The sequence below is a fragment of the Mustela erminea genome, chromosome 6 (assembly GCF_009829155.1).
Source record: "Mustela erminea isolate mMusErm1 chromosome 6, mMusErm1.Pri, whole genome shotgun sequence".
Lineage (NCBI taxonomy): Eukaryota > Metazoa > Chordata > Mammalia > Carnivora > Mustelidae > Mustela > Mustela erminea.
In genome coordinates this window covers 8,836,725-8,849,396 of record NC_045619.1, presented here as the reverse complement: position 1 = coordinate 8,849,396, position 12,672 = coordinate 8,836,725, and the positions used below count along the sequence as shown (strand labels likewise).

Sequence of the window (12,672 nt, the reverse complement as noted above, 5' to 3'; positions counted from 1 at the left end):
TCACCTCATCCACATTTTACAGAACTATAGCTTGGAGAGGTTGGGTAACCTGCACACTGCCAGGTGGGTTCAGACCCAGGCAGTCTGACTCCTGAGTGCACACTTGGTGTGGCTCCCAAATTCCTTACGGGCAGGACTGTAGGGGGACCCTAGACTGTCGGCAGAGCTGGAGGTCTGGAGAAAACACGTGTGGGTGCTAATTTGTGTTCAGCGATCAATACAAATGTGGAGGCTTCAGATCACATCAGTCCCCCATGTGGCTCATACCTGGTGGTTTGGGCGAGGAGCTGGGGGAGAGGGGAGCCTACAGCCACTGTCGAAGGCCCGCACACCAGCACGACTGCCATCTGCGACTCCTGCTCCATTCCTCACTTCAGTCGTGACCTTAGTTTTTTTTTTAATCTAAGAGAGTAAATAAAAATTCTACAACCACAAACACTGCTTCCTTCTGTTTACCCCCAACAGTGTCTTATGCTTTGCACAGTGGGCAGCTGCCAGAGCCTGGGGCATGTGGAGGACATGGAGAGTTGAGAGGAGGCTAGAGAGACTACGATCCTGGAAGTGACCCAGCCACCTTGCCACATCTGGTGCCAGCGGGACTCTGTCCTTGGGGCAGGCTCTTGGAGACAGTGGCCTGCTCCTCCATTTGACAGATGGGAAACATTTCCCTGGGGTGTCCTGAGGGGCAGTGCTGGCTGGAGGCCAAGGGCCAGGATGCTGGGCTCTGCCCCTTCCCAGGCCCCTGGGGATAAGGACTCCCCGAACCCAAAAGGCAGGGATGGGATGGGCAGCAAAAGTCCCTGTAGAGTGTGTGGCCTCAGACCACACAGCCTTTACCCTCCTTCACTGTGCTCCAGCCACTCCGACCTTTCCGCTCTCTGCTAAGCTCATTCCTGCCTCAGGGCCTTTGCAATTGTTCCCTCTGCCTGCAAGATTTTTCCAGGGCTCCTTTCCTGTCATGTAGATCACCACAAAGGCCTTCCAAGATGACTCCGCTAATGTCCCAGCCTCTCTGCTTTATAGTTTCTATTTTTACATACTTATCTCTAGTTGAAACTACACGCACACGTTTATTTTCTCCTTCCCATTCCTCAGTGACCATGTAAGCAAGCTCTTTGATGGCAAAAATCTTGCTGTCTTGTTGGTTCCCGAACTTCCGACCTAGAACAGTGCGTGGCAAGTAATAATAATCACAACTAATAAATACTTAGATTCTGAAGCATGGCTCCAAGTGCTTTCCAGTTAGTAGCTCATAATCCGCATTGGGAGTGGTCAGGAAGCTCTTATGACTGCACCTGTTAACGAGACAAGCCTGTAGCTGGATGCTGGCCCAGGGGCAGCTGGTATAGACCATGACAGAGGCCTTGCTCAGCACGTGGGCTCTCACACAGGGAATGAGACTGAGCTCCAGGCCCACTACTGTGTGGCCCGGTTAGGACTCCGTCAGCCCCAGGGCTGGGCTCTACCCCTGCTGCAGGGTGGGGGAAGGGCTGCTCGTGGTTCAGCCCGGAGCCCTCTGCTGCCCTCACCTGGGGGCTGGATCCTGGAGCCGCTCGGCTCTCCGCACTGCACGCCTTTTAACACCAGGATGAAGCTGTATGTCCTTGGAGACTAGGAACAGACTTTCATGTTTCTCTGCAACTATTCATGAGCACCCGCCGCAGGCTAGACGTCGTTCTGGGTGCTGAGGGTTCAGTGGTGAGGAAAACAAGACAAAAATCTTAGCTCTCATTCTGGCAGGGGAGGCGGCCAGGAAGACATCTGACAGGACATGGCAGTGGCTGTGCTGATTGCAGGGGTGGGGGGTGAATCTGCCCATTTAAGATGGGTGTTTAGGGAGACCCTCTCTGGGAGGCAAAGCCGGCAGGAGGGGAGGGAGTGAGCCCACAGTGCCTGTGGCCTTGTAGCTGTGATGGGACTCGAAAGCCTGTGTGTGACTTGGGGAGTCGCCGGAGCAGGCGTGCTACTTTGACTGCTATTTGAAGAGGGTTCCTGCAGGGGGGCAGGCAAAGAGGAGCAGGCTGGGCTCAGCACAGGTGAGTGAGGAGAGCTGGTCAGGGCCTGGGTAGATTCTAAGAGCCAAGCAAGTCAGGCCCTGATGGGGAGTGTATAAGGGGGAACAGAATGGTGGCTGAGCGACTAGAAGGATGGAGTTTCCATTTCTTGAGATGGAGGAAATGAAGCAAGAACAGGGTTTTCATTTCAACCCTTAAGCAAATGAGCCACCCACGTGCCCCTGTCCAGGGTGACCACTGAAAATAGGCCCTCGAGTCCTACCCTGATGTACTGGACCAGAATCTCAGGAGTGAGCACTAACTTTGGTTACTCAAGGGGAGCACGGACACCCATGCCACCAGCGCTATGCAGCACAAATGGGACGGAAGAGCTACTGGAAAGCCCAGCAGCAGAGAAGTGCCAGGACCCCAGCTCACACACCTGCAAACTCCCTACCCCGGAGCGAGGCCTGTCACTCTACATCCGGAAAGGGATACCTATAGGTGATCAGGGCACAGTAGGCATGTCCTTGCTAGAAAGGGGCCCTGAGCTCCAGGCCTGGTCAGCCCCTTTCCAGTGAGGTGAGCAAGAGGGCGCCCGCATAGCCCAGCCAGCTTCTCGCTGAGCGGCTGAGATGGAGGGTCGTAGTCTCTGAGCATACCCAAGTTTGCCTCTCTCCCCGCAAGGGTCACGAAAGCTCAGCAGGCAGGAGCAAGAATGAGAGAAATACCAGCCTTCCCTTCTTTGGAAGAAGCCCATCCGAGGCAGGCAGGTGCGTACAGGTCTGGTCACAGTCCCTCCTCCCCTGCCCGGATGGCCGGCCTGCTTCCTGCTGCTGGGATGGAGCCTGCCTACAGACAGGACAGGCTCCAACTCTGCCTCAGCCAGCTTCCCTGCTGTCTGCACCTAGAACAGAAAGCTAACAGCCAGGAGCAGACCCTGGGAGCAGTGGGCGGACTGTGGCGCTCTCTCCCTTCTGGCCAGAAGGGCTCACTGTGGGGTTGGCACAATGGGGCTCCCCAGCGGGCCCAGCCACAGGGGGGTTACCACACATGGGGAACAGAGGGTTGGACGGAGCTGCCCACAGCCATCCAGGGCCCTCTTCTCCACCGGGAAGAACGGGCTCCTGGACTTCCAGAACTCAATGTCTCCTCTACATCGAACACCCATCTGGCAACACATCCACTTGCTCACCATGCACCCGTCGCTGGCGCATGCCTGCTGTAAAGGGGCCAGCCCGCCCTCTCCTGGTGCCGCAGCCTGACCCCAACCCCAGCTCCCAGCCAGTGTGAAACCCTGTTTCCTGAGGTCACCTCCTGAGCTGCCCCCCAACAACAGCACAAGCCTTGGGCACCAGGGCAGCCGCACCCCCACTTTCTGAACCCTGAGTCGGCTGCCCTGGAACCAGCAGATATACTTCGTCTCCAGGGCTGCCTTGTTGGGTGCGGCCGCCTCCTTCAGGGCAGGAGGGCTCCTTTTAGGCCATCATCAAGTATGCCAGCTGCCCTGGGGCTGGGCAGGAGGCCTGACCCAGAGCCCTAAGAACCACGGGGGACGGTGAAAGGTCCCTTGGTGCCAGAGGAGAGGGGAGACACCCCATAAGGCAGATCGCAGTACACACACTGCTCTTGGGTTTACATTTATTAGAACCTGGAAGCTGGCCTGGTGGCCTTCCCACTCCTAGCGGTGTGGCCCCAAGGGCCTAAGAACTGGCCTTTCCAGAGCGAACAGCCCAGAGGCCCTACTTGGGGCAAAGCAAACAAAGAAGTCAGAAATGTCTTCTAGCAGGTAGATGGCTCTTCCTGAGCCTGCAGATGTCAGCTCTGGTCTGAGAGCATCTCTGCCCCCGGGCTTCCAGCTCCCCAGCTCCTTGCCAGCCACCCCCATCTGGCTCCCAGGGCTAGTAGAGGCCGCGAGGTCAGAAGAAGAGACTGGGCCTGAGTGTCTTTCTCACTGTGTCCTCCTGGGAGCCTAGCTGCCGAAGTATTCCTGCTGGAACTTCTGGAAGTCTTCCTCAGTGAACACAGTGCCCTCAGCCTTCTTCTTCTTCTTCGTCTTGGCTACAGGCCGGTCACAGGCCTTGCGGCCCCGGTTCTGCCGCACAATCTGGAGATGGGGGTGTGTGTGTATGTGTCAGGATCCCTGGGTGGTGTCTTCTGGCACCTGAAGGACTGACCCTTGGAGCTGCACAGCCTAGCAGAGTTGCATGCTACCCACCACTCACCTGGCCCTCAACCGTCCCGGGAGGCAGGGCGTACTTTTTCCACTTAACAGAGGAACAAACTGAGGCCCACAAGGGTCACAGAGGAGTAAGGCCAGGCCCAGCCTCCCAATAGCCCTGCTCTGTTCTTTGCCGTCCAGAGGGATGGCCCAACCTCTGCTTTGTGCTTAGGGCAGAGACTCCCATGGGTCTCAGATACAGCCCGGCTCCTCCCACCCTGTTTCTGCCCCCAAGCCCACCCCGCTGACAAACCTGCCGGGTGACTGACTCTGCCACGGTACTTCTTGCACTGGTCATGAACTTCAGGTTTACTCCGAGGTAGCCTCGACACTCTCGCTTCTGGAACTCAGCTGTGGATGGCAGGCACAGGGGCATCATTTCAGAGGAACTCCCTGGAAGCCACTAGGCCCCCTTCCTGACAGCCTGCGTCCCCTCCCTTGGTTAACTCCAGCACCCTGCGCTCTTTTCTGTCAAATAACTCTCCCTTCGATCCTACTGAAAGCCTCCCCCACCCCGCCCTCCGCTCCCAGATGCTCAAGTGACTTAAGCAACAAACAAGTCTTACTGCATGGCAGACCCTGTGCTATGTGCGGGACAAAGAGCAGAAAACAGAGCAAAAATTCCCACCCCGTGGAGCTTACACTCCACAGCAAGGAAACATGGTAAATGAGAGAAACAGTATTTTAGAGAGTGATGCATTTTATGAAGAAACACCACAGTAGAGAGAAATGAGGAATGCCAGGGGTGAAGGGCTGCAATTCTCATAGGAGGGTCTGAGCGGGCCTCAGTGCAGACGTTTTAGCACTCATGGGAGAGAGTGTGGATGCTGGGGAAGGGCATTCTAAGTAGAGGGAACAGCCAGTGCAAAGAACCTGAAGTAGTGCGGTTAATGTGTCTGGAGAACAGCAAATGGCTAGAATGGCGAGGGGAGAGCAGTAGGACGTGAAGATGGAGACGGGACAGACCACGTGGGGCTTCATGAGGTAGCAAGTCTGATGGAAGCCACTGGAGGGTGTGAGGCCGGGAGAGACCGGTCCCACTTACCGCTTCACAGGATCACTCTGGCTGCTGTGGGGCGAACAACATTACCGGGTGGGGGAGTGGAGGTGAAGAGGTTTTTGAAATTATCCAAGCAAGAGATGATGAGGCTCACACCGAGCTGGCCCCAGAGTCCCCTCATCGTCCGTTAGACAGCATGATGGGATGTGGGGACAAGGGCTGGGACGCAGGAGGTGACCCCTGGCCCCCCATGCTCTTGTTTCACATCAACACCACTGCTGCTTACACGCACCTCACTTTTCTGCCTCCTCATTCTTGCTCACGCCGTTTCCTGCCTGGAATTCATAGTTCTTTCAACAAATACCTGAACACCTTTTATGTACCAGGCTCGGGGTACATGTTCAGAGACACCCTAGGAGCTCACCGAGCTCTGCCACATGTCAAAAGACCCCGCCGTCCAGCCCACACCTGTCCCTCCTTAAGTGTGTCCCTCCTGTTACATGGCACCCTATCTCCTAAGATGCTCTCCTAGACACTGGGCTGTTCTTGTGTCTCCCTCTTCCTCCATCCCTGCAGCCAATTCACCGCTGAAGCCCAGCGACGCTCCCTCTCTTCACATCTTCCCCCTGCAGCATCGTGGCTGCCCAGGCCACAGTGTCTCTCACCCAAACCAAGTAGGTGACAGCAAATCTCCACAGACACACTGCCTGGTTTCCACCTGTGCCATCTGGACCAGTGCCTGTTTCTGCATCTGACAAATGGGGGTCATGGCAGTACCGACCTCACAGGGTCGCGTGAGGAACCAAAGAGGGAACATTTATGTATGCAGGGTCTGGAACAGCACCAGGCACGCAGAACACTCACGGCTTGTTAAGCGATCCATCTCTGGTCTTGTCCACCATGTCACCTTTCCCAGTCCAAGTGCCACAGCAACGAGCTTCTACCTACCTCTGCATGAGCTATCTTCTCTAGAGCGCTCTTCCCCTGGCTCCGTCTTACACTTCCTTCAGTCTTACACTTCACTTCAGCAGGGCACTCTGATTTGGTTTTTTATTTTAAAGCCGTCCCAGAGCACGCCAGTCTTACTCCACAGGCCTCATCACACTTAGCAATTACTCTCCGCATCCGAAACGCTTTGGTGCTTTTCTTCCCACTGGGGCAGTAGCCCATGAGGGCCGGGACCAGGAGTTTCGTCCAGCCCCGTACTCCCAGGACCCGGCTCCGCGTCCGGCGCACACCTGCTATTCCAGAAACGCCCGGCCACCCCTTCAAGCTCAGCCTCCAGCGCCCCCTCCTCCAGGGTGTCGCCCCCTTCCCGAGCTCACCGAGCGCGGACTTGGGCACCTTTCCCTTGGCCGAGTTCCGCAGTTTCTGGGCCTGGGTTGCCTTTGCCTTCCGGGTCCGCTTCGCCGGGGCCCCGGTCGGCTTGGCCGGGCCGGCCGCGGCCCGGGGGGCTGCAGGGGAAGGGAGAGAGGAACGGACCGGGTCGGAGGGCGCGCAGGGTCTCCATCCCCCCAAGGCCAAGCCCGGCTTGGATAGTCCCGTAACCTCTGGAATCTTCCCCGCCGCCCCTTCCGACCCTCTGCCCGCGCTGCGCGTCCCCGGCCAGGACCTCCTCACCCTCCGGCGCCCCCAGCAGCTCCAAGCCGCGCCGCAGCAGGGCGGCCGACATGACCGTATTTGGTTCCGCCCACACACCACGCTACTTCCGCCTTGGCCGCCCTCGTCGTCTCTACGGAAACCCGAGCGGGAACAGAAGGTTCCGGGATGACCGGGCGGAAGTGCCCGCCTGCCTAAGGACGCATGCGTTTGGGGTCGCCACTTTACTACGGAGGGAAATAGGGGTGGGGACTGGAGGCGGGGCCAACCCGCAGAAGGACACACTTGCTGTCCAATCCTAAGAAGGCCACGCCTTCTTCCAGAAGCTGTCGGTGACCAGCCGTGGGTGGTTGCTCGGCTTTCACGAGTCCGGAAGCTTCGTACTGGGTGAGGCGGGAGACAGAGCGGAGTGTTCAAGTACGAAGCGTTTCGGTAAAGGGAATTGTAGAATCGGGTTCTTTTTCACATACATCGACCAAAGCAACGTATAGCACAGGTGGAGTGTGGCATGAGAATCCCGCTTTTCTTCCATTACGTCGGATATGAGAGACATTTGGAAAAAAAAAAAAAAAAAGCAAAACCGTATCAGTGTTTTCCCGCTCTTTTGTTTGCCTTGGAAAATATAGCCATTTTCATTAGAAATATTTATTCAACATAGAGCAGGCAAGCAGAGCATGTCTGACAACGTCACTGGGCCACAGGGCCCCCCACGGCCCTTTGTAACATGCAATGGGTTTGCTATTGTTTTGAAAAATGAATCAATAAATACAATGTATTAACTTACTAAATTTTAAAAATTAAAAACTACTCAGTTTTAGTTTCCCATAGAGTAAATACCAGGAGATAGTTAACGCACCGTAAAGCTCTTTGGGATCGTGAACTTGTTTAAGTGTGTCAAGAGTTGCTCAGACCGGGGCGCCTGGGTGGCTCGGTCGGTTAGGTGATGCCTTCGGCTCAGGTCATGATCCCAGCGTCTGGAGATGGAGCCCCGCAACCGGGCTCCCTGCTCGTTGGGAAGCCTGTTTTCCCTCTCCCACTCCCCCTGCTCGTGTTCCTGCTCTTGCTGTCAAACAAACAATTAAATAAAATCTTAAAAAAAACCCAAAAAGTTTCTCAGACCAGAAAGTTTGAGAACTTCTGGGCTTGAAATTACTCTTCTTACAGTGGGGAGGAATCCTGCCCTGTTCACAGCTCCACCTGCAGCTCCTAGCCCCATACCTGGAATGCAGAAGGCACTCGACAGATGAGTGGTGAATGTCAGGGAGTATGATTTGAGGGCCTTTTGTATGCCTGGCACTGTGGAGAGGGTCATGGAGATGACATTGCTGGATGAACCTTACTGTCTAACCTCCACGAGCTAGTCCAGTGGGGGAGAACACCTAAACAGAAGGCAGTAATAGAATACACCATGTTAAGGTACTGTTTGCATTTGTTAACTCATCTACCCCCCTACCATCCATAACTCTGGGGTAGAAGCAACCCCCACCCCTCCCCACCCCCAGTCCCGACCCCATTTTACAGATGAGGAAACAGTAGCACAGAGCCAAGGAGCCTGTCTAGGTCACGCATGTTGGTGTTGGTACTGGGAATCAAGACACAGAGCCTGAGTGTGTGTGTGTGTGTGTGTGTGTGTGTGTGTGTGCTCTGCCTCGCAGGAGAATAGTGGGGCGGTGCTGGGGCGATGCTGGGGTGGGGGGGGTGGCTGACAAGCCCACAGGAACAAGAGATCTCTGGAGAAAAGGAGCCGTTCTTGTGGGAGGGGAGAGTCCCAGGAAGGAGGACCCCTTAGCTAAGGCATCATATTCCCTGGGACAGGAGTGGCTCCAGAGGGGTGACCAGGGAAGGGTGGGTATTTTTTGTTGTTGTCTTTAAAGATGTGATTTATTTGAAAGAGTGAGCGAGAGCAAGTGAGAGAAAGTGAGAGCAAGAGTGGGGTGAGGGGCAGAGGGACAAGCAGACTCCCTGCTGAGCAGGGAGCTTAATGCAGGCTCAATCCCAGAACTCTGGGATCATGACCTGAGCAGAAGTCATCGCCTAACCGACTGAGCCACCCAGGTGGTCCAGGGAACGATGTTCTAATTTGCATCCAACTCCATGAATTTGCCTTGAGGACTGTGGGGGGTCATGGAACACAGTTACATTGTCAGACATGCTCTTTTTGTCTGCTTCTAAAATAGCCAGAGTGTTTTCTTTTCTTTTTTTTAAGATTTTATTTATTTATTTGACAGAGAGAGAGATCACAAGTAGGCAGAGAGGCAGGCAGAGAGAGAAAGGGGGAAGCAGGCTCTCCGCGGAGCAGAGAGCCTAATGCAGGGCTCGATCCCAGGACCCTGAGATCATGACCTGAGCCGAAGGCAGAGGCTTTAACCCACTGAGCCACCCAGGCGCCCCTCCAGAGTGTTTTCTTTTTTTCTTTTTTTTTTTTTAATTCTTTTTTTTGTGTGTGTGTGAAGATTTTGCTTATTTATTTGACAGAGAGAGATCACAGTAGGAGAGAGGAAGGGAAGAGATCACAGAGAGAGAGGAAGGGAAGCAGGCCCCCCGCTGAGCAGAGAGCCCGACGAGGGACTCGATCCCAGGACCCTGAGATCATGACCCGAGCCGAAGGCAGCGGCTTAACCCACTGAACCACCCAGGCGCCCCTCCAGAGTGTTTTCTTAAGATGTTTATTGTTTATTGTCTCCCCCCCCCACACACACACCCCGCTACAAGGGTACGAATCTTGGTTTTGTTCATGGTTATATCTCTACCTCCCGGAACATATAGTAAACACTCAATAAATGTTCAAATCGGTTGGATTTATACAAACTGAACATCAGTTGAGTTTGGGATGCCTGTGGGAGGCTAGGTAGAGATGTACAGGTGATTGTAGGATGTGTGAGTCTGTCTCTCAGGAGGGCAAAGGACCAAGCTCTATGTATTCCCTTCCTACTCTCCATCGCGGATGGTCAGCACATGGTCCCCAGGGTGTAGGAGTTCTCTGTCTTCCAGTGTCCCAGCGAACAGGGACAAGCAGTCACGGTCGGATTCCTGTAGCGTCCTCAGGTCAACCCGCTGCTTGCTCCGCGGACTCTGGAGGGGGACAGGCGGCTCATTTAGCCACTAGGTGGCGCCGCAGGACAGCTTTCGTGCACAGCGCGCCTCCGGGATCCTAGTTGGGATTTCGGGGTAGGAGTGTGGGGTCGGGGCACCCTTTGGCCTCAACTGGCTCTTTGCAGCCAGCACGGTGTGGCCACGACCTCTTGCCGCTTCTATCTTGGGACCTTCCAAGACCGGGCTAGACTAACCCCTCCTGGTCCCGCTGAGGTCGAGCAAACAGGCTGGGCTGGGCGGGGGCGGGGCTGGAGGGGGAGGAGGAGGAGGAGCCCCCGCCCTGAAAAGGGGTGTGAACGGCAACAGGTGGGGCACTCACTGTGGGGAAGGCTCCAGTGACCCTAGCCAGTCCCTTAACAGAGCTTCATTTTCCTCATCTGTCAAATTGGGTCTAGCTCCCTAATCTGGTGGGAGTGAGGAGCTGGTAAAATTAATACTGGTAAAGCATCCAGAACAGGGACTGGAGGGTAAGCCCCCAGCGACTATTTGGGATGAGGTGCACGCCCATTCTGGGCAGGAAGGATGCGCCCAGGAGACTGCCCACTTACCCCATCTCTGCCTCCTTCTTGGAACTGGCTTCACCTCACCAGGTCTCAGGGGGAGCAGAGACTCAGGGCGGCAAGGTATTCTGCAAGGTCACACAGCATTTCAAGAGCAGAGGCAGGACTAGAACCCAGGTCTCCCAGTCCTGAGCAAGAGTGTGTAAGTACATATGAGTGTGGGGGGTGTGGGCTCATGCAAGTGTGCAAGTGTGTGTGTGTTGTGGCAGGGAGCGGGAGGGGGGGAAGCGGGCACCCTGTGCTTTGCTTTTGCTTCTCTCTCTCCATCTTTCTTCTGTCTCTGTGTGTCTCTGTTTCCTTGTCCTTGTCTCTGGCTCTTGTCCTTCCCTCTGTTCCTCCGTCCTCCCTTCTCTGTCCCTGAATCCTCTCTCTTTCCATCTCTCCCATGGTCACCCCCCAGCCCCCAAGCTCCTGGCCTCTCTCCACCTTCAAATTGAAAACCCAAATTGGAATTTCCAATTGCCTTTTCTGAGTGGTGATTGCTAGTCTCCGCGTGTCCAGCCCTCCCTTGTCTGTGCCCACGGCCCTGAGTTACTGCTGAGTCCCCTCGCTCTCGCCTCCGCCTCTGACTCCTGCCCTCTGTGGCTTTGAAGTGTGTTTACCTGAGAGGTCCAGAAAGAATCCATTTCTGCCCTGTCTGGTTCTCAGCTGTTGTGTATGCATGGGGGGTGGCGTTGGGGGGATCCTTTCAGGCTCTGGTCTCCCCTGTCCCTCTAGGGGTCTCTTGGGCTTTCTTTTCTAAAAGGTTATGGTTTGTGTGTCATGTTTCGTTCCCTCCTGACCATGCTGTCACCAGGCAGTCACTCCTCAGTTTTCCCAGATCAAGGACAGAGCTGGGGGAGAGAGAGCATCCTCAGAGGTCCGAGGCGGACACAGACACTCTAGGTTCCACAGACTGGGCTCACATGTCTGTGTGCCCACAAGCAAGTCACCTTCCTCCTCTGGGCCTGTTTTCCTCCTCTGTGAACTGGGCTTCGAGAAGTATTGTCCAGCCTTCCTCCCAGGGATGAGGACGGGGCTGGGCCAGAGCTTCCTGATTCTTGGGTCCTGAGGTCTGGGGGGAGCTTGGGTTCTGGAGCTGGGCTGTGCAGGTTCAAATTCTGGCTCTCCCCCTCACTAGCTGTGTGACCTTGGGTAAGTCACATGACCTCTCTCTGCTTCGGTTTCTTCATCTGTGAGTCAAATATAGTAATAGCCCCTCCCTCCTGCAGAGGCTTACCATAAGGATTGAGTGCAAAGATCTTAGAAAGGAAAACTGAGCACAGAGTAATTGCCGTATGTTTGTAAACAAGTGATAGCCATAGGTGTCTGCAGTGTGCCTGGGGACCCATGCCCACATCCCTGTGTGTGACCTATGCAGGCATGTAGCCACAGGACCTCTGTGCTCTTGTGATCAGCGCATGGGAAGTTTGGGGCTACTGAGATAGGGCTGAGGAGCCTGGAATTGGCAGGTGTGCCTTCTGAATCAGCCTTGGGCACTTCTCAGCATGTGGCCTGGGGAGGCTATGTCACCTCTCTGAGCTTTGTGGGATTTTGGGGTATGGGTGGTGCCTCCCTCCAGGTCTGTTGGAGGGTGCAGGGAGAGGCTAGGTGGAAAGCTCAGCACTGGGCAGGACACTCGATCATGTGTTCACCCAACAAACATCTGCTGAGCCTACACCCTGGCATCGGGCAGGGAGGTGGTTCCAGGGGAAGGAGGGGCGGGGCGATGCTCCCTCTCGTTACACACTTAGCACATGCCCCTTGAGGGTCTCTGTGTATGACCCCAGGGTTTTCAGGGTTCCAAGCAGTTGCCCAGATGCAGGAGCTGAGGCAGAGGTAGAGTGGATTCTTTTTGATGATTGAAAAGATGAAATTGTTGGCATGACCGATTTTGAGAACTTAGTAGGTACCCAGGAAGAAACTGCTGGAAATCTTCCATGGAGATCCGAAATCCAATGGCGAGAGTCTGGGTGGGGGTCAAAGGTCAGGTCTGTTTCATATTAGGCTTGATCCTGACCCACCAAACACAGCTCTGCCACTAAGTTGCTATGTGACCTTGGCACATCCTTCCCCACTAGGATCTCAGTCCCTCTGGGGCAAGGTAGGAAGGGGCCCCCAGCCCTGTCAGTTCCCTAAGGCCACTGAGACATCAGGAAGTTACAGGAAGAGGAAGGGTGAGCTTGGAAGACTCAGGGGAAGACTTGAGTGGTCCTCAGAAAGCCA

At 55.3% G+C, this 12,672-nt stretch overlaps 1 protein-coding gene across 1 annotated transcript; it reads right to left on the bottom strand.

The window, feature by feature from the left end:
* Positions 1-3,618: 3,618 nt before the first annotated feature.
* Positions 3,619-6,978, bottom strand: RPS19BP1 (ribosomal protein S19 binding protein 1). The gene is made up of 4 exons (XM_032346218.1): positions 6,836-6,978; positions 6,541-6,669; positions 4,469-4,566; positions 3,619-4,101 (listed from the first exon to the last, which is right to left on the bottom strand). The coding sequence occupies exons 1-4, from the start codon at positions 6,885-6,887 to the stop codon at positions 3,967-3,969; spliced, it is 414 nt and encodes a 137-aa protein (XP_032202109.1). The 5' UTR covers positions 6,888-6,978; the 3' UTR covers positions 3,619-3,966.
* Between the last annotated feature and the right edge of the window lie 5,694 nt (positions 6,979-12,672).

Bases quoted from the DNA above. Each gene is read 5' to 3' on its own strand.
- RPS19BP1 (XM_032346218.1), bottom strand. From the start codon at position 6,887: ATGTCGGCCGCCCTGCTGCGGCGCGGCTTGGAGCTGCTGGGGGCGCCG. The intron at 6,670-6,835 runs GTGAGGAGGTCC...CTTCCCCTGCAG, and splicing joins GCTGCTGGGGGCGCCGGAGG to CCCCCCGGGCCGCGGCCGGC. The intron at 4,567-6,540 runs GTGAGCTCGGGA...TGCCATCCACAG, and splicing joins GGTGCCCAAGTCCGCGCTCG to CTGAGTTCCAGAAGCGAGAG.